This window comes from Mastigoproctus giganteus, chromosome 4 (assembly GCF_048544385.1).
Source record: "Mastigoproctus giganteus isolate SK-2022 chromosome 4, ASM4854438v1, whole genome shotgun sequence".
Classification (NCBI taxonomy): domain Eukaryota; kingdom Metazoa; phylum Arthropoda; class Arachnida; order Uropygi; family Thelyphonidae; genus Mastigoproctus; species Mastigoproctus giganteus.
In genome coordinates, this window is record NC_143578.1 from 53539036 (window position 1) to 53565905 (window position 26870).

Here is a 26870-nt window from a genome sequence, read left to right on the forward strand (position 1 = left end):
CAACCCACATACAGGCTGCATGCAGCCCATTTCTTCACATTGTGCACAATCTACATGGTAATGTAGGCAGCTGCCCAATATTTTTATATGTCCCTCAAGTTTAAAACATCTGCGAAGGTGAGTGCCAGATTGGCATCCCACATCTGGCAAGCCAGATGCCAGCTGCACCTAACCAACCCAGGTTATACAGGTGCAAGGAAACCTTGACAGGTTGAGAGATTCTCCATCCGGAGGAGGATGCCTGCACAGCTCTCATTTCCAGTTTACCAGGAAGGTGGCAGTAAGTCCATTGGTAAGGTGATTTTGTGGCAGTGGGTTAGCTTGTGGTGAGACCCTTGAGGTGGTGTGTTGTAGTTGCAGTTTTTTTTTTTTTTTGAATGTTTCAGTTTCTAGAGAGAAGAGACCTGTGTGTGAAGGCTGCCTGTATGAATGTGGAGAGTTCTTTGTAGTGCTGCTTGTCTACGATAAAAAAATTTTAATCTCCACATGGAAGGGCGGAAGGTTGTGGAGGCTTGCCAGCATGATGCTTCTGAAAGGAATGGTAATTGTCACAGTGGTAGAGCACATTTTCCCAGTCCTCTGGGGAACACCACAAACACAGGATGGACTGTCGGTGAGGCCCAAGTCAGCAAGCTTCTGGGTTAATGAGACATGTCCAGTCAGAAGATAAGTGGCATAAAGACCTGGTGAAATCCAAGGGGGTAGCTGCAGAAAGGTGATAGTGACTTCAGGAATCTCTTTGTAACCAACCCTTTAGGGATGGTGTTCCAGTCATCTTGCAAAATTTGAATGAGGTGGGTATACATTCTTTTCTTTCTTTTTTTGTTTATAATTATTAGTTGGGTCCAGTGTGAAGTTGAGTACTGTTGGTTTTCCTGAAGCAGTAACAAAACCACCTGGCAATGGCTTTGAGGTGGAGTGGTATGGCCCCAGTCAGTACTTAAAGGGCAAATGTGCTGACAGTGCAGCAATCTGAGGTGTTGGCAAGTAGAATGTGCCGCTGGATGAAATCAAGCTTCCCCGTGAAACCAAATGTCAGCACCATAGCATACTGCCGGAATGAAGATAGCCTTATAGATGTTGGCCAGGTCACAGTCATCTTGCAAAATTTGAATGAGGTGGGTACAGCACTTAAGCTCCAATCACATTTGGAAACCCCAGCAATTAAGGAGATATATTTTCTTATCTTTCCAGCTAAGTGCAAGGTGAGAATAAAATGTAAGCTTGTCATCAACGATAATGCCAAGAAACTTGAGCTTCTTTACCAGTTTAATGAGTTGGTTATCAAGGCATACAGTTGGTGATCTTCTGGGGCTCAGGGTTCCTTTAATTAGAAGGGCTTGCATTTTCTCCGGTGAAATTTGCAATTTATGAAGATGCAACCATGTCTGGATTTGGGTTAAGGCAGATGTAGATCTGGCTTCTAGTTGTGCTTCAGTTAGCATGATGACATCATTGGCATATACTAGGATGGTGGAGTGCTCTACTTACAGATTTAATTCATCAGCATACTTGCATTATACAGGGTATATCAATGCGCCTGACGTCATTCTTACAAATCTAGGTTTAGTGTATTGTGTCACTTATACATAAATTGAGAAAACACTTCCGCAGTGAATCACAGTTTGATTTAATATAATGGCATATGGGGGGAAACCATTGTGTTATGCTTGGTAACATAACATTATCAAATTTTTAAAAAAATCGTTGTATTATGCTAGTGTTTTTTTTCCTCGCCTTTTCCCATTATATATGGGGTCAGCATTTTTATTGTTTTGGCATGCAATTTTTACGGCCATATGCCCTTCCTGATGCCAACCCTCACCCTTTATCTGGGCTGGGGATATGCAGTGGTCATTTCCTGACCTTCTGCATCCTCCGTATTTGGTGGTCATGGGCTCGAACCCTGGTCTAATCAAGAAACTTGTGCTACACACTACTGCTCCTGCCCAACTGGCTATGGAGGCTCCCATTGTATTATGCTAGTAAAAGTAAAATTGTGAAAAAATAAAAAAAGAAAAGAAAACGTAAGTCTTTACAACCTGGTATCCCTTCCAACAGATCGTTGTGAGTAGTAGTGATTGACACGCCTAGTTCTTTATGGTTAGTTTTAGTTAGGGTGTTTATCCCCCACTTGCTGCTGTTTTAAACACCAAGACTAACGGATTCATGCATAAAACGTTTTTCGTAATCTATTGTATACAAGATTATGGACACACCGTTTTCCACTCGAATCCATCCCAAATTGGTGGCATAAGCTAACATAACCTTCTTTAAGTAGTTCAAAATGAAAATCTATTAAAAAAAACTATATTTCTTTTGCTTGAATAATCCAGCACCAAGAGGGAGAAGAGTGTGTTTTCTCAATATATGTATAAGTGACACAATATACTAAATGTAGATTTTCAAGAATGACATCAGGTGCATTGATACGCCCGGTATATTGCAAGTATGCCAATTCATCTAGCACAACTATCCAAAACAGAGAGGCTAAGATGGACCCTTGTGGGCAGCCTCTGGAGACGTGATATGATATTTCATCATATTTGGTTCGCACAATGACTCGGCGATTTGGAAAGTAATCTTGGAGGCAGTGATAAAGATTGGAAGGAATGCCAGCCTGCTGAAGATGCCTCAGGACACTTGGCCACCAAATGGCATTGAATGCCCCAGCAAATCAGTGGAGATTGCTAACAAGTACTTCCGGTCAATAGCAGTGGGGACAGTTGTAAGAGTGTGCAGGGCATCCTCTGCAGAGGATGCCCTGCACCTTTATTAAGCCATATTGTCGATTTGACCGCAGGGTTTTAGCGATGTATGTTGGTGTGTTCTTTCGTAAAGTAGATGTTCATAGTACCCTGAATACAAGTAAGAGTGCTATGGGCTGATAGGAGTTTGTTCTGTCAGTGGCTTGTCTAGTCCCTTCAAGATAAGTTTCAGGGATGCGGTCTTCTAGATGGTATGAAAAGTTGTGTGGTCGAATCATTTGTTGTAGAGGGCCAAGAGGCAGTCAGGGTGGATGGTGAAGAGCATTTTTACCACTTCAATATAGATTCTTGGCATGGTGGAAATTGTCTTCCAGATCTCTGGTGGAACTCCACTACCAGTTAGCACTGAGTTTTGAGGTTGAGGATGTGAAAAATTTTGGATGAAATCCCCTAAGAGTGTCATCTTTGGAGAATAATTCATTGAGGTTGCAGTTATACACCTCTTCAGTGAGCTTATCCTTTGCCACCTCTTTGGGAACATCAAAGATAATAATCGATGGACCTGTAAATCTGGGTGTTTCAACTTTGAAGCCAAACTCAGTGGTCACTGTGTTATTTAGAAGGGGCTGCGCACTCTCTTTGTGGCCATCTAAATAACGATGCCAGTGTTCCTGGTCTTTCTGATATAATTCACTTTGAGCATTTTCATGTTATTCTTGATGTGTTTAATAATTGTCTCCTTGATGGCTTTGCTTGATGTCTGGGTCGAGTCTTCTGTGGATTTAATGATTACCAGATTATGTGTGGGTTTTGTCGCTGGTATTTTTGCTTGCTGCGTGTCTCCAGGTCAGTTTGAATATTACTCCTCAGTGCCTGGGTATATGAGTAGGAACCCTGTAGCATTTGTTTCTCCTGCTCAGTAGCAGAAGCCTATACCTCCAGTATAGCTGACATCCTCTCATTTCTGATATGGAGGTCCAAAAAACCTTCTCTATGGTCATCCAGATGTGTATTATCTGGGCTCTTACAGTAGCTGTGACTTTGTTGGATTTGAGGCAAAGCACATCCTCCAGCTTAATTCTCTGTGTGACTATGATATCCAAGGGATTTTGTTCTCTTTGGGAGTTCTGCTCTAAGCTGTCAAGAGTAGGAGAGTCCATGTTGACTTGCATTAGGCATTCACTAGTTACACTTTCTGTTCGGGATTCAATTTCTGTTTGACCAATGGTTTTCCTGGCCTTTTTTCTTATTGACTGGACATGGTGGAACATTATTGCTTTCCTCATCAGTGTCATCATCAACACAAAATTTCTCTGTGACAGTTGGGAGATGGGTGTGGGAAATCAGTGCCAGCATGTGAAGGTTGGGCACACATATGCTTAGCAGCATGCCCCAAAGTTCTGGGGTATACCAATAGAGAGGCTTGGTTGACCCTGTTAATGGCCTCAATGAGTTCAGAATCAGCTGAGTCCATCTCAGACCCAGATATCTTTCATTACAGTTTGTCAGGATCAGGTTATAGGCAAAATCCAGTAAATTTGGGATTTTGGATAAACAAGACAGACACTGTCACAGTTTGATAAAGCTGTCAGAGACGAGTAGAATGAGATATGGCATGAAAAACATGTATGATTTCTTGCCTAGCAATAGTATGGTGAAGGTTTGGGTTATTATTGGGGAATGCAGAAGGGGAAGAACGATGGTGTGGTTGGTTTTCCACTGAGGGCAATGGTTTGTGAGATTTACTTTCTATGTACACAACACAAATAATTAAAGGGAGAGCACATAGTAAAAGTCACCATAAACAATGTTAGAAGCACAGAAAATAGTTAGGATGGCTGCATGGTCCAAGGTCAAGGTCATGTTTGGGAGGGGAGATCCACATTCATATCTTGCTTCTTGACTGGAGCAAGGTTTGAATGTGGAAACTTAGGAATATGTTTGGCTGCACTCTAGTGTCCTGTGTGTGTGTGTGTGTGTGTGTGTGTGTGTGTGTGTGTGTGTGTGTGTGTGTGTGTGTGTGTGTGTGTGTGTGTGTGTGTGTGTGTGTCCAATCCCACAGACAGATATGCCAGATAGAAAATGCTCAAAACAAGTGATGAAGCCCAATAAAGTTCATAAACTTCTTATCATTACACAGCTTGAATGATAAGGAATCTGTGGAGATGTATCGTGCAGTTTTAACTTCACTATATCTAAAGATATTGGTGATAAATCAGAGCACTAGAAACACTTGTCCACTATGTTCAGCAGCCAAAATGGCAACCTCTCAGCTGATAGGTGGGCAGAGATTTAACTTTGAAGTCTTTTGCTGCATTGTCTCCTATCAGGAGATTCAATCTATCCTTGCAATTTTGTATCCAGCCATAGATTTCTCTTCTTGACTGATTAGTAGTAGTAGTAGTGGCATGTGATGCAAGAAAGCAAATGTATGAGCTTATGCAGCATCAGCCAAAAAAAAAAAAAAAATCACACCATTCCCTCCAAATGCCTGTCCAGTTCCTCCTTAAATTTATTCAACCTATCAACTTCCACGACAGATGGAAGTTTGTTCCAGCAATTAACCACCCGCTGGCTAAAGGCAAATTTCCGCACATCTATTCTACATCTGTCCTTTCTTAATTTGAATTTATGCCCCCTTAGGTTCTTAATCTGAACAAGTGGAAGGATCCCATCAGAATTCAGGCACCTCCGTAGCCAGGTGGGAAGGAGCAGCAGTGCGTAGCACATGCTTCTTGATTAGACCGGGGTTCGAGCCCGTCACCACCAAATATGGAGTATGCGGAAAGGTCAAGGAATGACCACCGCATATCCCGGAGCAATATGGCCTTAGTTGCTAATGCTCCTAAAAAAAAAAAAAAAACCAAATAACCAAATAACCATCAGAATTCAGCATACTCAACCCATTCAAGGCCCATTAATGGAAGGCATTCTTCTTCCAGATCATCAGCATTGAAAACTTGCTTTGAAGAACTCCCCCCAATGACCTTCATTAGCTTTGCAGTGAATGCTTCACCCATGAAACATCTGCATTAGCAATCTGCATCTCCTTGCACCCTGATATTGTGTAACCAATAGCATTTGATGAAACAGTTAAACCATTCAGTGTTTGCTTTAAATTCCTCTCCTGTTGATGTTGTGCCTCTTTTGTTGATGAGTTCACTAATTTATTAGTTAAATTCCTCTTCTGTTGATGAGTTCACACTCTTTAACAATTTTGTAAAGGCTTAAAGCTGAGCTGAGATTGGCAGTGAGTGAGTGAGAGAGAGAGAGAGCAGTGTTTTTTTCCTGTGAGTTATTCTGGGTTTTTCCACCTGTACAACATGTAGATTGGCATGCGAACACAAATCATGCAGCAAAAAGACATGTCTGATATAAAGATTAGAGGACCAGTCAGCTACACTGGTGTGCAAAATTTAAGGACCAGTTAGGTTTTCACCTGTAGCTTCTCATAGGAGTGGCGTGGATATGGGAAAAGCATACCAAAGGAACCTCGTGAGGTACAGAAACGATGAAGGAAACAACACCAACACAACAATGGAAACAAAACAGTACAGAGGGACTTTATTCAAAAATGGCAACATAGCACTGGCTACCATGATACAGATGCATCGCTGCCAAAAATGGAACAAAGGGAAGAGGTGGTCCTCAGTAGGAGATATGGTCACCCCTAATGTCGATGCAGGTTTTGCACCACCTGTCCATACTTAGAACAATGTTGTTGATAAGTTCTTGTGGTAACATCGCCCATTCCTTCAGCACCACCTTCAGCTGGTGAACATTATCTGGTGGGTGTGGATGTGCCGCTAGGCATCTCCCCAGAGCACCCCATATGTGTTCAATGGGATTTGGAGCGGTGGAACGGGTAGACCAATTCATACAAACAATGTCCTCACTTTCCAAAAGCATGTCACAGCTGCAGTGCGATGGGGTGTGGCATTATCATCCATAAACATGAACTTGGGGCCAATGGCACCCCGGAACAGACACACATGGAGAAGGATTACCTCAGTACAGTAGTGTGCACCAGTTACAGTACCACCTTCCAGTATCTGGAATTGTGTATGTCCATCCAAGATAACGCCTCCCCAGACGAGAACACCTCGACTGCCATATCGATCCCCTTCAGTGATGTTTGCGAGGTGATACCATGTGCCAACCTCTCGCCAGATTAGCTGACATCCAGAATCACTGCTGAGACTGAATCTACTCTCATCAGTAAAGAGTACCTTAAGTAAAGATTTTGTGATTATAACCTTTGGAAATAGTGTTGGTCCTTAAGTTTTACACACCAGTGTAGTATGGGAAGAGTGGAGGGGGGTGCTGAAGTAGGAAAAAGTACTGCGAAAAGATATAGTATCACTTACTCACCCATAGCTATGGTTGTGTGGTAATCATGTCGTGTCATATGTATTTATACTTAGAAATTCTTGACTAGGAAACCAAAAAAATATATAAAAATAAAAAGAGGACAAGAAACCATGGAGATTAACACTCTAGATTAGAGGTTGATGACCTTTCTGGGTAGTGTGCAGGTTCATTGTTTTTTGAGTTTTTTGCTACTGTTCTAAAAATCCCAAAGTCATTTTGAAGTTGCTCACAAGGTGGGGAACTTCAAGATGAATTCTTTTCTGAAGTGTCAATTTCTTTTTGCTGAGCTTTCCAGGAAATTGTTGAATGAATTACTCCTGCATAGAGTGAATCAACTGGAAGCAATCCAAAAGAATATATATATTTTCTCAAATTAAGGGATTAGACAAAATCAAGTGGTGCAACTTAATGAGCATGAATGAAGAACTGAGGATTTATTAAATGAAAAATATTTATTTCCTCTTTTTTATGTTTCTTTATTTTCTCTTGTTGGCAGTTCAAAATAATTTATGTTTTGTTTACTTTTTGCAGTATACTTATCAAGCAGAAGTTGGCAAAATTGAAGCAGTTCTAACAGTGTTAAATGAAGACACATTTATTGATAAAACCAGTGGTAAGCACTTTTAAAGTTTTTTTAGGTTAATGTGTTTTAACCATACTCTTTATGCTTAATTGTGTGACTTATGAATACTAAATATGGTAATATTATTTCATAAAGTAATATGTTGCTATGCTATTTCATTTATGGATTAACTTTAAAATTTTTAAATAGACTAATCAGGAATTAGAGTAGTATAGATTATATGTTATTATGATATATGTGAAACCTCCCAAACATGGTAACCTTCATATTTGACTGAGTCCTGTTGGGTCTTAGAATTTTCCAGATTTCAGGTGGTCATATTATGCTTACATCACCCAATCAAAAAAATAAATAAATATTGCAACTTATACATTACTGTACAAGTGTGTCTTCTACATTGAGAAAAATGCAACATACAATACACATAAAAGCGTGTACGTACAGCAGTAAAAATAAAATTGTTTTCCCTTTCAAAATTGTACACAGTTGATGAACCAACTTCAAAAGTTTCACACAGTTGCTTTACTGAAATTTGACTGTTTAATTTCTATACAAGTGCAGCCATTTCCACAACAGATGATAAGCTGAGTTTGTGTTTTGAACCATTACAGTTGTTTTGACTACTTGCTTTTCTCTTAAGCAGCATTTGGACAAAGACAAATGAACAAAATTTACTGTATCAATATTGCTTACAAACACAGTAAAAAATTTGATCAGCATTTAGCAAATGCATTACATCAGCCTAATTCTTCATGAATGAATTATGAAACCCAGAAATTCCAAAAGTAATCTTCCTTCATGAATAGTAGTAGACAATTCCGTGACCTTCTAGCAAATTATCCAGTATGACTGCACAGTAAAAACTTTATAACTCGGGGATGTAATTCTCCAACTCACATAAAATCGTCTCTGATGAAAATTTCTATTTTTTTAAAGAAATAGAAATAAATTTTCTGTTTTTCAGACAATTTTCCAAATTCATCCATTTTCCTAAAAGTAGCCAGAAAATGGGTGGTGCCAGATAACTGACTAATGGAGTTTAGGGGTTTCACCATACCTGTAAATAGTTTTCATTCATATTAATATTTTCTAAAATGAAGTTTTATTTTATGACTTCAAAAGATATTTTTTCCCTTAAAATTTCTAATTGTTAAAACAGAGAAATTGATTTAAACTGTGTAACTCTAGAAAAGTATAATATTATTCAAATATAATTTCTTTTATAATTTAAAATTTTTATTCAGAATAATTTTAAATATTGATCTGTTCTTTCTGCTATTTTTCTGTGATATAATAACATGCTTCTTTTTTTTATTTCTATATGCTTTTTATTTTGACTTCTTTTTATCCACTGTCTTTATGTTTATTTTTTTGTCTTTAATTATAATTTCAGTTCCAAATTCCTTATTCCATTATTTTTTTCCTCTTTCATTTAACTTTTCTTTGTAGACTTTCTGATGCTGCCTTTGACAGTGTGTAGCCGACCGGGCTAGCCGGGTGGGTAAAGTGCCTGCCTGGCAACCCAAAGGTCGCGGGTTCGATTCCCGCCTCGGGCTTGGATCAAAGTACTGCAAAAACCTTGGGAGGTGCATTATGGCCACAGAAGCCTATGCGCCAACAACTACCAAAAAAATAAAAAATAAATAAAAATTGACATTGTGTCATTAATTTTTGGAGTTTCCATTTTATATTTTTGTTATTTTTAGTGTTTGAAGAAGGTATTCTTATGGTTTGGTTACTCTGTAGTAAAGCCCTTTAATCAGATTCTCTCTTTGTGAAGTATTTTTGGCATATGTTCCTATATATGGGCAAACTTGCATTTTCACTCTTAAATTTACATTTCTTATCATAAGGAAATGATTAGCTATGTTTATCTTGTCTTTAATTTCTTATTGACCTAAAATACATATTTGAAGTTAAACATATATTTATGTTTGTAACTTGGATTGTTTTGATATAAATCAATTTATTAATATAACTTCTTAGTTACTGTTTACAAGTGTCCACTACTTGGAAGCCATGGTGGAAGAGCAGATTGTTCCCTTTGTCTTACAAGAAACAGAAAGTTTCAGTGTGCGTGGTGTGGAGGTGTTTGTACTTATAAAGATTCTTGTTTAGATCCTATGGCAATAAGTTGCCCACCTCCTCGTATAGATTGGGTAAGTACTTTGCAGTTTGATATAATAGCAATTAATGAGAAGAAAATGGGCCTTTTTTCATTCTTAATTTTTAGTTTTATCTTAATTGTAATTATGTCTCTTTCTTTTTTATTATGTGTTCATTTGAATTATTGACATGTGCTCATTTTTATTTTATTTGAGATGGCAACAAGGTGAATTCTGAATTAGATTTTTTTATTGTTGTGTGTGTGTGTGTTTTTTCAGTTAAGGATACAGTAACAGAAAGTTATCTCACGTTATTCTGTGAGATATGTAGAACCATTATCCATCATCATCATCAGCCATTTTCAATCCAATGCAGGATGAAGGCCTCTCCAGCAACTTTCCAGTTCCTTCTGTTTTGAGCACTGGCCATCCATTTACTACCCACAAACTCACGAATTTCATCTATCCATCTCTGCCTTTGTCTTCCAGGTTTTCTTCTAGCTCCTCTTGGGTACCATTCTGTTATTTTCTTAGTCCATCTGTCATCATGTCTCTGAGCTATGTGTCCTGCCCAAGACCATTTTAGTTCTTTAGTTTTGATAAGAATGTCCTTTACTTGAGTTTGCTGCCTAATCCATGGGTTACTCTTCTTATCTAACAGTCTGATTCCCAATATAATTTGTTTCATTCTTCGCTGTGTAGTTCTCAGCTTCTCTTCCATTCTTTTGGTGAGTGCCCAAGTTTCACTTCCATAAGTCATGGTGGGGAGTATACATTGGTTCATTATTTTACTTTTCAGACAAACTAATATATTGCTCTTCAGTATGTGACTATATTTCCTGAATGCTATCCATCCAAAATTTATTCTTCTCTTAACTTCCAGCCATTTATCGTTATTACAGCTAATAACTTGTCCCAGATAAGTATATGACTCCACCTTTTCAATTACTGCTCCTTCAATCATAATTTTCCTTTCTGTGGCATACTTGTTCATTATTACTTTTGTTTTAGCCATATTCATTTTTAGTCCCAAATCCTTACTAACTGTGCATAACTGATTAAGATTTTCCTCTAATTCTTTGGGATCGTGGCTTATGACCACAATGTCATCTGCAAATCGTAAATGGTTTAGGTACTCTCCGTTCACATTGATTCCTTTCTGCGACCTGTGTAATCTTCTGAAAGCTTCCTCAAGGGCAGCAGTAAACAGCTTCGGAGATATTGTGTCTCCTTGCCAAACTCCTTTCTCGATTTTAAATTTCCTACTGTCTTTGTCTAGTCTAATAAAGGAGGTAGCACACACATACATTTTCTTCAAAATCATAATATGTGGGGTATCTATGCCTTGTCTTTCTAGTGCCCGAAACATTGCCTTATGCTGTATGGAGTCAAATGCCTTTTCATAATCCACAAATGCCAGGCATAATGGTGTTTTATATTCATTTGCTTTCTCCTTTAGCTGTGATATTATGTGAAGGTGATCCATTGTTGAGAATCCTGTCCTAAAGCCAGCTTGCTCTTTCGGTTGATTCTCATCAAGTATTCTTTCTAATCTGTTAGTAATGACCCTTGTGAACAACTTGTAGATGCGGGATAACAAGTTAATTGGTCTATAATTTCCCATTTCTGATTTATCTCCTTTCTTACGCAGCAAAACTATGATTGCATTATTCCACTGCTTAGGCGTCACACCTTTTCTAATGCACTTTGTGAAGAGCCTTGCCAGTTTTTGTGTTATGTCTCTTCCTCCCAATTTTAACAACTCTTCAGTAACTTCATCTTCCCCCGGGGCTTTCTGATTCTTCAATGCACGTTCTACCTCATCAGGAAGAATATCGGGTATGTCGTATGTGTTGCTACTTTGCAATCCATCTTCCCCACTGCTGGCATCATTCCCTTGCTCCTTGTATAATTCTCTATAGTAGTCTTCTGCTATTTGAATTATGCCTTCTCTGCTGTTTATAAGTACACCATCACTATTCTTCAGTTTCAGTATCATTTGTCTTTCTGTATTACTGCTCATGGCTGCTGATTTAAATCCTTTGTTTTCCTTTAATGCTTGTTCTACTTTTCTTGTGTTAAATCTTCTTATATCCTCTCTGAGTCTCTTTCTAATGGCTTTGCATAACTCAGTATACTCAATTTTCTCCCTGTCAGTATTTTTCTTGCTCTTCATTTGTCGTCTTCGGTTCATCATGACAAGCGTTTCTTGACTAATTTTTTCTTCTTTGGATTTCTGTTTACCTATAGGTTTCTTGGGCTTTATCACTTTCAGAAAGTTGTAATATTCCTCGTCGATATCTTGGTCCTGAGCAGTCTGCAGAAGCTCAAACTTGTTTTTAAGTTCCAGTACATACTGCTATTTCTCCTCCTCTGTTATCTCAAAGACCTTTGTATTATTTACTCGAGTCAGTTTTTTCCTTTCCTTTCCTACATCTATATCAAGTATACGTCTTACCATTCTGTGATCACTTCCAACATTTACCTTATTCAGGACGGTAACATCATTCACAATATATCTTCTGTTAGTGAGGATGAAGTCGATTTCATTAGTTGTTAATCCATTTGGACTCTTCCATGTCCACTTTCTGTTTACCCTTTTCTTGAAAAAAAGTGTTCATTACTGACAGTCCTTGAGATTCTGCAAATTTCACAAGTTTTTCACCTCTTTTATTTCTTTCACCAATTCCAAAATTTCCTATAGTTCCTCTTTCTGCGCTGTTTTGCCTTTTTCCAACCTTAGCATTGAAATCCCCCATAATAATAGTGTAGTGGGTTTTCTGCTCATCTAGAAGACTCTCAATTTGAGTGTACATTTCTTCAACCTCTTCATCATCATGGCTCGATGTTGGTGCATAAATCATTATAACCTTTAGCTTGTACCTCTTAGAAATCTTGAGTATTAGTCTTGACACCCTTGGTGGTGTACTTTTGAATTCCAAAATGTTGTTTTTAAAATCTTTATGGACCAGAAACCCAACTCCACCTTCACTCCTTTCACTGTTTCCATTGGTGTACAGCAGATTTCCACTTGATAAACTTATAAGTGATTCATTTCTTCTTCTTGTTTCAGCCAAACTGATGATATTCCAATTCACATTTTCTAATTCCTTTATCCAATGCTTGCAGAACCATTATCTAATGCTTGTTCAAGTAGAAAAATTTAGAAGTTATTTATTTTGTGAAATGTAAAAAAAATTAGACATTGTATTATTTTTGCTTAAATTGAATCCTTGTGGTTTCCAGAAATTAGAGCATATATAAAATTTTTTAATAGAATTTAAAAAAAATATACAATTGCATTGTTATACTTTACACACTAGCAATTTGGTTAAGTAACCATAAAAATGAAAAGAAAATTTCTGTAATAAATAGCTCCATTTTTGCAAAAAAAGGAACCTGAGTGTAGATGACCCTCTCCTCATAATTCATATAGTAAATTAAATAGATTAGAAATTCTTTACACTAACAGAACTTGAATTTGTTTATGTATATACTGTTTATATGTTTTTTTTTAATTTCATTATTTCTTGATATTATTATTATTATTATCATTATTAAAATCAGTTTATTTCCCAAGAAACCCTGGGTCACCCCGGGATGGCTCTGTGCCAGAAGGGTGTGAATATTTACAGACTAAGATGCGAGAAATGCATGTACAATAAACAAGAGTACATGCGTGCTCGACCCGAGACCGTTACAGGATTAAATATACAAAATATATGGGGCGCCTCCGTAGCCAGGTGGGAAGGAGCAGCATTGTGTAGCACACGCTTCTTGATTAGACCGGGATTCGAGCCCGTCACCACCAAATACGAAGGATGCGGAAAGGTCATGAAATGACCACCGCATATCCCGGAGCAATATGGCCTTAGTTGCTAATGCTCCTAAAAATCAAATAACAAACAAACAACAAACAAACAAACAAAATATATGATTGCATGAAGACAAAAAGTCTTTGTCATATACAAATAGGCAAGTTTAAAAAAAAAAAAAAACAAGTCTGTCATGTCCAGGAGCAGGTGAGTATCATAGATTCATTATCTGGTAGCAGTTCTTGAGGATTTCCTTCCTGTAGAGCTTGTCTTCACAGAACCTATCAGGGTGGATCCTAAATTTATTGAAGATCCGAAGACAATTGGCTGGAAACATGTTCCTCAGGGAATCAATGCTTGACAGCATAAGATGCAGGGGGAGACAGGAGTCTGGTTGCTTCCCTCTTGCCCTTCTCTGGCCAGAGATTAATGGGGATACGATGGAGCATCAATTCACCTTGTTATAAGCCATGCAAGCGTGAGGACATTTTTTGTCATGATGATATGTCTCCAGGGAGTGGTGCCCAGATTTGCCTGTAGGATCGATCTGGAGATAGTTAGGGGGTGGCCTACCACCCTGTTCATCCATCTAATATTTTAATGTCTTTTACTTTTTTTTTTTTTTTCATTCTGTTAGTCAAAAAAATTTATATTCATGATGTGATGAATATATCACCTTAGTATTAGTAGCGACAGATGGTGCAAGGAAGCAAGCTTATACAGGATCAGCCAAAAAAAACTACCCACATCATCCATCCATCCCCTCTAATGATTTGTCTAATCCTGGTGTGAATAAATTTAAAGGATTACACAAATTATTAGAGGTGATGGATGGATGGGTGGGTGGATATGTTTTCTTGCTGATGCCGTCTCACCTTGTTTCCTTGCATTATCATGCCATTACTATTACTAAGGAGAATATAATCATCACATCATTGAATATTTTTTATTGATTTACATAGAATTAAAACAGTAAAAGGCTAATTAAATTATACCAATAAATAAGGTAGTAAAAATCAACCATGTGTACAGTATATACATAATCAGATTCCAGTTCAGATTGTTAGTGTAAAGACATTTCTCATGTAATGAAATAACAGACTTAATAATTATCTTTCTTAAGTCTGTTTCAGTTTATAAACCATTATAGAGACTGTGTAATACAAGAAAGTGCTCATTTTTTTGTTTTTCAGACAATTTTCCAAATTCATCCATTTTCCTAAATGCAATGCTTTTTTTTTTTTGGGATGGCAAACAATGGTATGGCATACCGGCACCTTTATTAACAGTGACGTGTGACATTTGGATGCAGTACACTTTGAAATTTGTAATATTCCGTAAATTTTTTTCACATTTACCTACTATTCAAATAAGCTTAAAGTTATTTAACTAAATTTGCATTTTTCATTGTCTATTGTTAAGATATTTTCTATATAAAATTTTATAACCATTTTTAGAATTCTAAACTACTTAGTTGGACATCTGTTTAACACACTCCTTTTATAACAAATTATTTTGAATTCCCCTTGGAAGGTACATTTAAAATAATTTCCGTTGAGCGAAGAAAATTTTCATATAGTGAATGGATTAGGACAGACTTAACTCAGTATGCACAGTTCGCATTTCTGGACTTTAGGCAATTAGTGCTGCTGCACAAATTAAGAGAGCTAATGGGATTACTATTCTACAACTTTGTGGTACTCGTAAAACCTATCTGACCACCTGTCCCACATATGGAGAAGTCGCGCTGGTCAACAGTGAGCAGATCAAGGGGTATTCCCGATGCTGACAATGAGCTGTGGTCAACCTTCTACTGCAGTGGTGTCCAACCTTTTCCAGTACAGGGGCCATATTCAAAAAAATTCAAAGTTAAGATTTATTTCGCCGGCCGCACTGAGTGATTCGAGAAAAATTAGTGTGTTACATTTTCCATATCTCGTTACATGTAAAACAGTAAAAGTGAAATTGAAAATATTCAAAAATTTTATTAAGTACAATGCACAATTACATTTACTGAACAAAACATTAAATGAGAATTTTTTTTTTTTTTGGATAGTTAACAAAATTTAAAATGCTGTTTTAGTTCACTTTCTGGGTGGGCCGTAGGCTGGAAAACGCTGTGAATTAACTATAAGCGCCCCGTTCGAGAATTAGGAGAGAGTTATTTTCTTTTACCCGACAAATAATCATCTGTTATTTCGCGGAAGTGTGTTATCCACAGTTTTCCATAAATTTTCTTTATATCTGTTTACATGGTCACAATACCTGAATATCCGAATGACACCAACATTTCGTCCAGTTTCAAAAAATTCAAATTTAACTAGTTCAAAGAACTAGTGACAGTATCGATGATGGGAGAAGGAAAATGAGGACAACGAAAGTATTAAACCTTCTAAACATAAAATGTTGGCATTTGGTGAAAATTAAGTTAGAAAATTGTCAATCATTGTTTACAGTTAAATGAAAGAGATAAAATTCATGGATTTCAGGAATACCTAATTGAAAAGACAGTTTCGGAAAAATTGAAGCATTTGATGAATGCTCTGAGTACAATACCAATTTCATAAAATGAATGTGAACGAGAATTTTCACAAATGAATCTGATCGTCAGCCCAACCAGAGCTTTGTTGATGACAAAAACAATTTCTTCACTACTGTTTCTTAAAATTGTAGGCTCACTGCTGACCCACTTTGATCCAGCAAAATATGTCGTTTCATGGCTGCTTCGGAAACATCATTTAGCAACCGACACAAACAGTACGAAAAGAAGTCGGCACAGTGTGTCGGATGAGAACTTAATAAAAATTTGGAATATTCTACAAAAACTTTATTATGGAATTATTTTTTTTACTTACATTTTGCACATTTTGCTTATTTTTTTTATATACTTGAATAATAAATTTATGCTTAACAAACTGTGTTAATATACTTAATTTGTTGTTCTTATTCCAAAAAACATTACTACTAAAGTAACAATATCAGGAAAAAAAAATTTTTAGAGTACTTTTCATATCCTTTTAATTTAAAATTTTTCCTGATAGCAAAGAATGAGAACCAGCACCTATTTTTTTACAAAAAAAGCACTGCCTAAACGTATCCAGAAAATGGGTTGTGCCAGATAATTGACTGATGGAGTGTGTATATATATATATACGTATTATATGTTTATCATAATAATACATATACAGGCAGTTCCTTCTTTACAAGTTTTCACTTTACGAGTTCCCGGGTTTACGAGTTTTTTTTTTTTTTTTTTTTCAAGTATCAACAAAATCGAAAATATGAACATTAATTGCAAAAATGAATGTTAAATATTCATAAATACCGCATTTCAAATCACGTGCATAGCTATGCAATATAGTGCACACCGCTTTTCGATATTAATCCTTTCCAGAGACACCATCATATCGTGAAAATATCGTAATGTGAACCCAATAACACATTGTTTTTTGGTAATTCGTCCCGCGACCTTGGAAGTTGAAATTTGCGCTAGATCATGTTGTTGTTATTGTTTTTTGATTTTTAGGAGCATTAGCAACTAAGGCCATATTGTTCTGGGGATATGCAGTGGTCATTCCCTGACCTTTCCATATCCTCCGTATTTGTTGGTCCCGGGCTCAAACCCCGGTGTAATCAAGAAGCGTGTGTTATGCACTGCTGCTCCTGCCCAAGTGGCTACGGAGGCGCCTTTGCTAGATAACTCTCTAAAAGGTCATTTTATAGGGTAAATTATATTAGTTACCAATTCATTGTTAATGCACTACACTTTCATTGTTATCATATGTTCTGTTCTAAGAACCAATTTTGTATGGCTCTGTGATATTTTTCTAAAGTACATTTCTGGAGGTCACGACCATAAAACAATAAAAACAATTTGCACTTTCCAATTTATTGGGCTTTTCTGTTACTGCAAGCAATTATAATTGGGTAGTAACCTCCATGTTATTGCATTTTCAAAAGTACTAATAGCTGGAATTGTGTGGTTTTTTTACGTTATTATGGTGAAATGTGTTTCCCCTTTACTGAAATCTTCAATCATATGAAAAAATAAAGAAGTTTTCAGAATCTTCTCTTCATTCCTTTTTTTTTTTTTTTAAGCTTTGTAAACTTGTTACTCTGTGCAAATCGTTTTAGTTGCAATTTGTGCATTCCGTTAAAAAATGCTTTTTTAATGGAACACACAAATTGCAACTATTGAAATTTATAAAGAAAAGAGAGGATTATCTTGGAAACAAATGCCTCTTGAAGTATTGAAGACTCCTTGTGCAACAAACCAATGAGTGCCGAGCCAATAATGAGTGATCAACGAGTGTGCATTTAGTCGATGATGATGATGAAGAATAAACATTCTTTAACATTTGTAAGTCATAAATAATTTCTTTATTATTATAATTTGCTTGATTTTACAGGCTACATTTTCATTTCTTTGGTAAATCAATTATTGTTTAAACATAAACTAATTAGCTAACTAATTTCATTGTTGAGAATGTAACTCCTATTTTTAACATTATGTCTATGGGAAATAAATTCCCGCTTTACGAGCACTCGCCAGGAACGAATTAACTCATACATTTGGGAACTACCTGTATATATGTATTATTATCAGTTATATATGTATTTTTAAATAAATACATATACAATAAATGTAAAAATGCCATTTGGTTTATAGCAGTTCAACAGATCAGTCCATTATCAGTGAGTGATATATATATATATATATATACAGTAAACCCCCCGCTATTCGCGGGGGTTAAGTTCCTGAGAAATGTCGCGAATACCGAAAACGCGAATACTGAGTTATGGCTCCCATAGTAATAAAGGGGTTCCGTTCCAAAGTATGAAATATATAAGAAAAACTAGTTTAAAATTTTGTCTATGTATGTATTATATGTACATAGACAGTACATAGTGAAATGGAAGCATATGGCATCGAAATGAAAATAAGAAACAATTTAATATTAAATGTAATATTTATTAGAAATTTCAAACAAATCTTTCAAACCAGTGCCTTTGCTAGCAAAAAAACTTACCCCGCCAGTGCTATCACCAGTTTCGCTAAAGTGTTGATAAAGGGGTTTTGCCTTTTCACGAATGATGAGTGAACTTAACGGAATTTTATTTTGAGTTCGGTCTTCTATCCACAGATTTAAAGCTTTTTCCATTTTTTTCTAATTTAACATCACGAGTTACAGAGAAAATTTTTGAAACAATTAGCGCGTTTTCACAGACACTACGGCGGATTTTTTCTTCCAATTTTTTGATTGATCGTACCATTGACTCATTGATTTTATAATGTTTTGCCACTGAAGAGGCACTTTCACCATTAGAAATTTTGTCTAATAACTCGCTAATCATCACCTTCTTCGATATTTTCACATTTCCGTTGTTATTCGTAGCATATTTTTGTACGGGTAAAAAAGAACTTGTCCGCAATAAAGGCACTTTCTATCGTTAACACACTCGAAAAAGTCTGTTTTACACTGCAAAATGGTAGATTTATCACTTATGTAAGCATATCAATTTATAAATTGATAAATTTATTCAATTTATAAGCATATAAATTAAAAGCAAACGACCAAACCTTCCATGACAAGCGCATAACACATACTGAACAAGGATTAGCCAGAAACATCCATGCTCGCGATTTTGTCACCCCTCTCCCCCACCCACTGAACGCTGTTTTGACCGGGAAAGATAATTTTAGCCACGCCCATGTTTTTTTATGGCAGAAAATATTCACGGCACTTTAAAATTCACATTTTTTTTAAGTTTAATTTATATTAAATCAGCGATCGCGAATACAGATACCGCGAATAGCGGGGGTTTACTGTATATATATATATATGTGAGGGGGGAGAGAGAGAGAGAGAGAGAGAGAGAGAGAGAGAGAGAGAGAGAGAGAGAGAGACCGTCAGAGCTTAAACGTTGTATTGCAGCAAAACATAAGGTGGTTAGGCAAGTCGAGGTTCATGCTCATTCTCAGTGGTAGCAGGGCAGAGTGTGGAGAGGATCCACAAGAGTCTAACTGCATCTGCCAACTTCAGCATTCAGGTTAGTAGTGGAGTTTAATGGTCGAGGTGGACATGCTTTTGTCTAGAGTAATGATTGTACATTTCATCATATCATAGGCTGCAGGAATGGTTCAGAGGGCATCAAAGGGTATGATAGTAATAGAGGCATGTGATGCAAGAAAGCAAGCATTTGAGCTTATGTAGCATCAGCCAAAAAAAAAAAAAAAAATTCACACAACCATTCACTCTAAAAGTTTGTCCAGTCCCTCCTTAAATTTATTTAAGCTATCAACTTCCACGACAGATGGAATTTTGTTCCAGCAATTAACCACCCGCTGGCTAAAGGCAAATTTCCACACATCTATTCTACAGCCGTCTTTCCTCAGTTTAAATTTATGCCTCCTTAGGTCCATAATTTGTGCAAGTGGAAGAATCCCATCAGAATTCAGTGTGCTCAACCCATTCAAGGCTTTATACACCTCAATCAGATCACCTTGCAGGTGCCTAGTCTCCAGCCACTGCAATTTGAAGAACTTAAGCCTCTCTTGGTAAGAGGACCCCTTCGTTCCACACAGCAATCTTGTTGCCCTTCTCTGTACACGCTCAAGCAAATCTACATCTTTCCTAAAATGACGCCTCCAGACCTGTATGCAGTACTCGAGGCATGGCAGACCATTGCGTTATACAAAGGGATAATCACCTCCTTTTCCCTGCTAGCAAAATTCCTGTATATCATTGACAAAACCCCATGACCTGCTCTGGCAGCCTGTCGGCACTGCTCAGAAAACTTCATATCTGACTGCACAATTACCCCAGGTCTTTTTCATTTTCTACCACCCTAAGTGTAGTACCATATAATTGGTATGTTTCTCTGGGGTTACTTCTACCCATATGCAGTATTTTGCATTTTTCAATGTTAAACTTCAGTTGCCACTTCTCAGTCCATCTGCCCAAATTTTCTAGATCTTGTTGCAGTAGCACACTACCATTACTGTCATTAACAGCTCTGCCAACCTTTGTATCATCTGCAAACTTTGACAATAAGCCTGATATACCTTCATCGATATCATTGATAAATATACAAAACAACAATAGGCCCAACACCGAACCCTGTGGGACTCCACTAATAACATTAGTCCATAAAGATCAGTGTCCATTGATTATCACTCTCTGTCTTCTCCCACTCAACTGCCCTTTTATCCATTGAAGCAACTTACCCTTAATACCATTCTGCTCCAATTTGAGCAGTAGTCTTCCATGTGCAACAGTGTCAATAGCTTTCCTGAAATCCAAGTATATGATATCAAAATTATATTTTGCATCCACTTCCTTTGTAACCACATCATAGTATCCAATAAAATTTGTCAGAAAAGCCTTTCCCTTAACAAACCCATGCTGTGTGTGAATTATTACTGCAGTCTTGTCTAGATGATCCTGCAGTGCATCTTTAACCAGTGACTCCATTATTTTCCCCAGAACAGAAGTTAAACTAACAGGTCTATAATTACTCGTGTCACCCTTTGTTCTCCCTTCGTGAATTGAGGATACATTTGCATATCTCCAGTCTGTAAGGACTTCCCCTGAGTCCAAGGATGCTCTCATAATTATGGCTAAGGGTTTGGTTAATTCCTTTGCTGCCTCCTTTAGTATAATTGGATAGATCCCATCCGTCCCAGGAGCCTTTCTTATGTTTAACTTCAAAAATTTCTCCTCCACTTTGCCCTCAGTTATTACAAAATCATTAAGCACCCTGTTACAGTTTGATAAACTTCTGGCATTTTGGTCCCTTAATAACTCCTCATGTGTGAGTGTAGATGCAAAATACTCATTCAGTTTGTTAGCTATCTGAGCAGGATCATCAACAGTCCAACCATCAATATCAAGTGGAACGATCTGATTCATCCCCTTTTAGAGTTTATATAAAAGTTTGTATATACAGGTAGTTGATACCTCCCTGGATCTTAATACTGCACAACAACTTCAGGAAATACTTCAGAAGCTCAAAATTATTAGCAGCGTAATCGTAGCTGTTGTACAGTTTTAACAACTGCCACTGCATGAATGAATCCTGATAGAAGATTATCACACCCATGTGGTTTGAAAGTAGACTGATTGCTAATGCTTATGTATCCCCATTTGCCACTTTTCCAGCTATGCTCTGCACATTTTAATAGTAAATGGGTAATTATATAAATTAACATGGTTTTAGAAGATGACACTTATCTCCTGGTCAAAGCATGAAGAGAGATAAATGAAAATTAAGTTATATAGAAGAAATTAAATAATTAAGTGTGTTTAGTAAAGACACATTACTGTATGAAGTATTTAATTAGTTTATTGCAGCATGAGGACAGTTATTACAATAGACCCGAACAGTTCCAACAAACAAGTGAATTGGCCATGTTTTGGATTTTTATATCGAAATCCATTTTCAGGCCTAGATTTTTTGGTTATTAAAAATGAATTAATTTGTTATTAGGCATGATTGTAATTTGTTATAAGTATTTCTTCTATTATAGGTAATCCTTCAGAGTGTCTTTTTTCTGCTTATATGTTTTTATATTTGTAACTGATGGATGGTTTTTTGGATGGAAGGAAGAATTTAATTGATATATTTGGTGTGAGCATGGGAATACTTTGATTGTTGTTGATGTGATATAGCATATGGTATCACCTTAAAAGAAATTTACTTTTCCATGTTTAAAAGGAACTTTATTTTTGTTTCTAGATATATCCCCTTAGTGGTCCAGTTGAAGGTGGAACACTTGTTGCTATTGAAGGTAGTAATCTAGGTACAAGTGAAGAAGAAATCCATGATAATATTACCATTGGTGGAATTCTTTGTGTTCCTGTTGAATATAATATATCTGTTAGGTGAGCAAAGAATTAGATTTCTTGAAAATGATAAGTAAATTTTTTGTTTATAAGTAACTTAACAAACATCCTCCCCACCAAATATGTTATTCAATTTAGAAAACTAGATGAATATTTAATGCTGTGTATGTAATATTGTTGTTTACTTTTTCATTATTTTGTTATTTAAAATTTGTTCTCATTCTTTCTCTAACTTTGATATTTATTAGGGTGGTGTGCCGCACTGGACCTAGTGGTGGACCTGTTACAGCAGATGTAATTGTGGGTAACAAGGCAGGTCTCACACAAGCAAGAGAGAAATTTTTTTATAAGGTATGATAAATTTTATATTTTGGTATGAATTACAGGTAAAATATATAGACTGTATTGCTAAAAGTATATGCCTGTTTGCTGTAGAATATGATTTCTTAAATGAATAATAACAGATTAGATTGTATTTGGTCGTGTGTATTTAAAGTAACTGCTGAGACAACTAATGCGATGAGGTGTCAGTACACATTATGTATTAGTTCTGTATAGCCTACACCAGTCTGCATGTACATGGAAGGAAAATCACCAAGATGCAGAGAAGTAACATCCTATAGTGACAAAAATCTTCTCCAGTGTGTAATGGAAATCAAATTCAGACATTTTCCAAATGAATAATAAATGACAGAGCTACTGTACTCTCATGGAGGACCTGTAATAACAAGGTCATGTCCTAGTATGGAGTCAGATCATGGTGGCAGTGATGATAATATATTTTTTAACACACACACACGCCTGTAAGTTATGTTTGGTGTATCTCATCAGGAATATCTTACTGTTGCTTTCAGGAATAGCTTACCATGACCTAGCTGTTGATTTTATCATAATAAAAATTTTGTGGTTGTTGATGTTGAGCTCAACATTGATACTTTTAAACATCCCAACATATCTTGATAGGACTGAGATTACAAGGAAATTTTTAGAAGATTACACAATATATGAGCCAACTCTCAACTTGTAAAACTTTTAGGCTGTTTTAAGTCCTTTGTTGGACTCTTCTTCAGACAATGAGGGGAGGGGCTGAATATTCTTTGAGCAGTACTCTGCATGCACCCACCTAATGGATAATATTGACTGAATGGGTTCATGCATTTGAATCCATTTTCATTTGAAATTAATTTAAGTCATGCATGTAGAGTACTGTTCAAAGAATATTTAGCTCCCCATTGGTCTGAAGAAAAGGAATCCCACAGAGGACTCAGAATGTAGCCTGAAAGGTTTATTATTATTAGCCACATGGTGCAAGGAAGCCTGAGGCTTATGCTGCACCAGCCAAAAAAATATGAGTACCGTACCCTGAGAGAGAGAGAGAGAGAGAGAGAGAGAGAGAGAGAGAGAGAGAGAGAGAGAGAGAGAGAGAGAGAGAGAGAGTTTTATTTTTTTGTTGTTTGGTTTTTAGGAGCATTAGCAACTAAGGCCATATTGCTCCGGGGATGTGCGGTGGTCATTCCCTGACCTTTCCGCATCCTCCGTATTTGGTGGGCATGGGCTCAAACCCCGGTCTAATCAAGAAGCATGTGCTATGCACTGCTGCTCCTGCCCACCTGGCTACGGAGGCATCAAGAGAGAGAGAGAGAGAGAGAGAGAGAGAGAGAGAGAGAGAGAGAGAGAGAGAGAGAGAGAAGCAGGAGGGAATCACCAAAAAAGAGAAGAATGATGATATCCAGCTCAGGACCCTGGGTGTGTTTAGCAGTTAAGAGCTGGGCAGAGAGTCATGTACTTGTAAGTAGCTATCAATAAACTAAAATTTATTTAATTTGGTTAAAGTACCCCTTTTAGTTTTTTGAAAACCTCTAAAACTCTTTCATTTTAAAAATAGCACATTAGAGTTCACAAATAAAAAGAAAAGTTGGTTTACTTTTTATGAATAGAGTACCTCACGAAAAGCTGCTGATTTTTTGTATACTGATTATTGCATAATCTCATTATGTGGTCATCCACATAGCTACTTTCCTATAATTAAAAAATACCTTCAGCATGTTTCTTGTTTGATTATTAGTTGTATAGGTAGAGTATGTATATAAGAAAGGTTCACTAATTCAAAACTATGAGAGGCCAGAAGTGAATTGTGGAAATTATTTTCTAGTTATATTTGTATTAATTTTAAAAAAGGTGGCATTTTTATAGAAGAGAGCCATAGCTGCAAATGACAAATATGTGTGGTTACATTTGTATTGAACTGTAAACTATCCTCCAAAATCAAGAAGGAATAACTGCCTCATCCTGAATAATAAATTCACAAGTCTTGCACTATATCTAACAAGAAATGCTAAACATATTTTTTAAGGGATGGACAGATAGACAGAAATGATGGTTTTGAATGTGATATTCTTTATGCAAAGGATTTTAGTTTAAAATAACTTTTTTTTACAGCTAAAGGACTATCATCAAAAGGCAGATGGCAACCTTAATGACATGAAGGCTTTCATCTGAGCTTCTCCGATAGCCTTTTATTATCTGTTGAAATATGTGAGAATATCATAGTATATTGAAATATGTAGGAATATCATATTCAAAATATTTTAATATACTTTAATTCAAAATTTAAATGTATTCATATTCAAAATATTTTAATATACTTTAATTCAAAATTTAAATGTATTCATATTCAAAATATTTTAATATACTTTATTATCTTTCATTACTTGCCTGCTTTGTTAATTCATTTTGTTCATATATTTGAAAGCTCATTCTTTAGTTACTATAACAACAGGGTTAAAGCTGGGCGATGGTTTTCCTTAAAAGGCTAAGGAGGGTTTAGACCTATCTTCAGTTCAGTTAATGTTGTGCTGTGTTCATCTTCTGTATAACTGTACAAATATTTATTTTTCATTTCAAAACTTCCTGTATCTGATTTGATGTATTTTTTTCTCTAATTATAGGTTGTGGAATTAGCTGGAGTTCATCCTCAAACTGGACCTCAATCAGGTGGAACAAGATTATATCTTAATGGTTCCAATTTGAATGTTGGCAGTAATCTCAATGTTTATCTTGATGAGCTTCCATGCATTGTTGATAGGTATGCACTGTTACTTCTTATCAATACATTTAAATGTATAGGTGAGGATTATACATTAACCTTTTTTTAATTTTATATGATTAATAGCATTTTATAAGCATATAGTATGGAAGATACAAAAATTGGATTTATCTGCAGTTGATATTGTGTTGTTAAAATAGTAGCTAAGATCCTCAAGAATTTCTGAATAAATTAGATATAAGTTGAAAATAGCATGATACAAAAATTACTTACTAAAAAAATAGAAAAAGAAAACAAGTTATGTAAGTTGGGTAAGAAAAGGAGAATTTAGATTGAAAACTAAATAACCAAAAATTGGAACAAGTTATAATTTTGTGTATCTAGAAATAACATTTAATGAAGTTGGAAGAGTAGACATGGAAAAAAAAATCAATAAAATAATTGAAGTAGAAAGTATAGAGGCTAATGAAATTCATTTGAAACACAAGAGAAATTAGCTATTTTATAACACAGTCTTTAAACCTGTTGTAATCTATGGAGCCAAGAGCTTGACATGAAGCAAAGAAACTGGTCAAAATTTAGAATCCTAGATATAGGTTGAAATGAGAGTTTTAAGAAACAATGGAAAGGTCATATTATAAATGATGGAAATAAGAAAAAAATTCTTTGGGATAACAAATATCTAGTCAAAGGTGAGTGAAAAAAATGTAATTGTTATGGGCATGGAGAAAGGATAGGAGAAGGGAGATTAGCTAAACAGATATTCAAAACAAAAATAAATTGTAATATGATTTTGATATTGACAATTTTTTTTTTAATTGTTACTGGACCAGCTACCAAGAATGTGAATTACCACTCATATACTATTATAAACACCTTATATGTGGTTACAAAGAATATTCACTTGTGACTGTAACTAGAATGCTTAAGAGCCTGCTGTGTTTTCTTATATTCAGTCATTTTTTTGATATATACAAATTATAATTAAAGAGTAGTATTATCCACAGCATACAAATTTAGTTTTACAACTACAGCCTTCTTGCAAAGAACACTGATTTGAATAGGATTGTTTCATTTCAGTATCATCAAAGCATCAGAACTCAGGGTTATCTAATAATCATTTTTAATTAACAAGGTACATGTACAGTCAAAGATAAAAGTTAACAAAATCTGCAAATTCATAACACTGCTAAGATTTTTCAGCAGGGCAGATTTTTCAGCAAGGAGGTTGAAAAAAACATGCATTCACTTTTGAAGTAAAGCCCTGATTCTTATAACTTAATAATGTGGGTGTAGTTAATTTGTATAACTGTAAAGTAACATTTCCAGTTAATTTGTAAGATTCTGCAACATCTAAAAATAATCACAATTTGAATCACAACAAAATCACAAGTAC

General features: G+C 36.1%; 1 protein-coding gene across 1 annotated transcript in view; it reads left to right on the forward strand.

Annotated features, from left to right (window-relative positions):
* The window catches only part of LOC150086741 (plexin-B-like), a 238715-nt gene that overhangs the window by 113335 nt on the left and 98510 nt on the right, over positions 1 to 26870 (forward strand). Inside the window, exons 12-16 of the mRNA XM_090372734.1 lie at positions 7611 to 7692; positions 9649 to 9821; positions 22322 to 22467; positions 22677 to 22779; positions 25377 to 25513. Of these exons, the coding sequence (XP_090228860.1) occupies positions 7611 to 7692; positions 9649 to 9821; positions 22322 to 22467; positions 22677 to 22779; positions 25377 to 25513 (641 nt within the window). The remainder of the gene's footprint in view (positions 1 to 7610; positions 7693 to 9648; positions 9822 to 22321; positions 22468 to 22676; positions 22780 to 25376; positions 25514 to 26870) is intronic.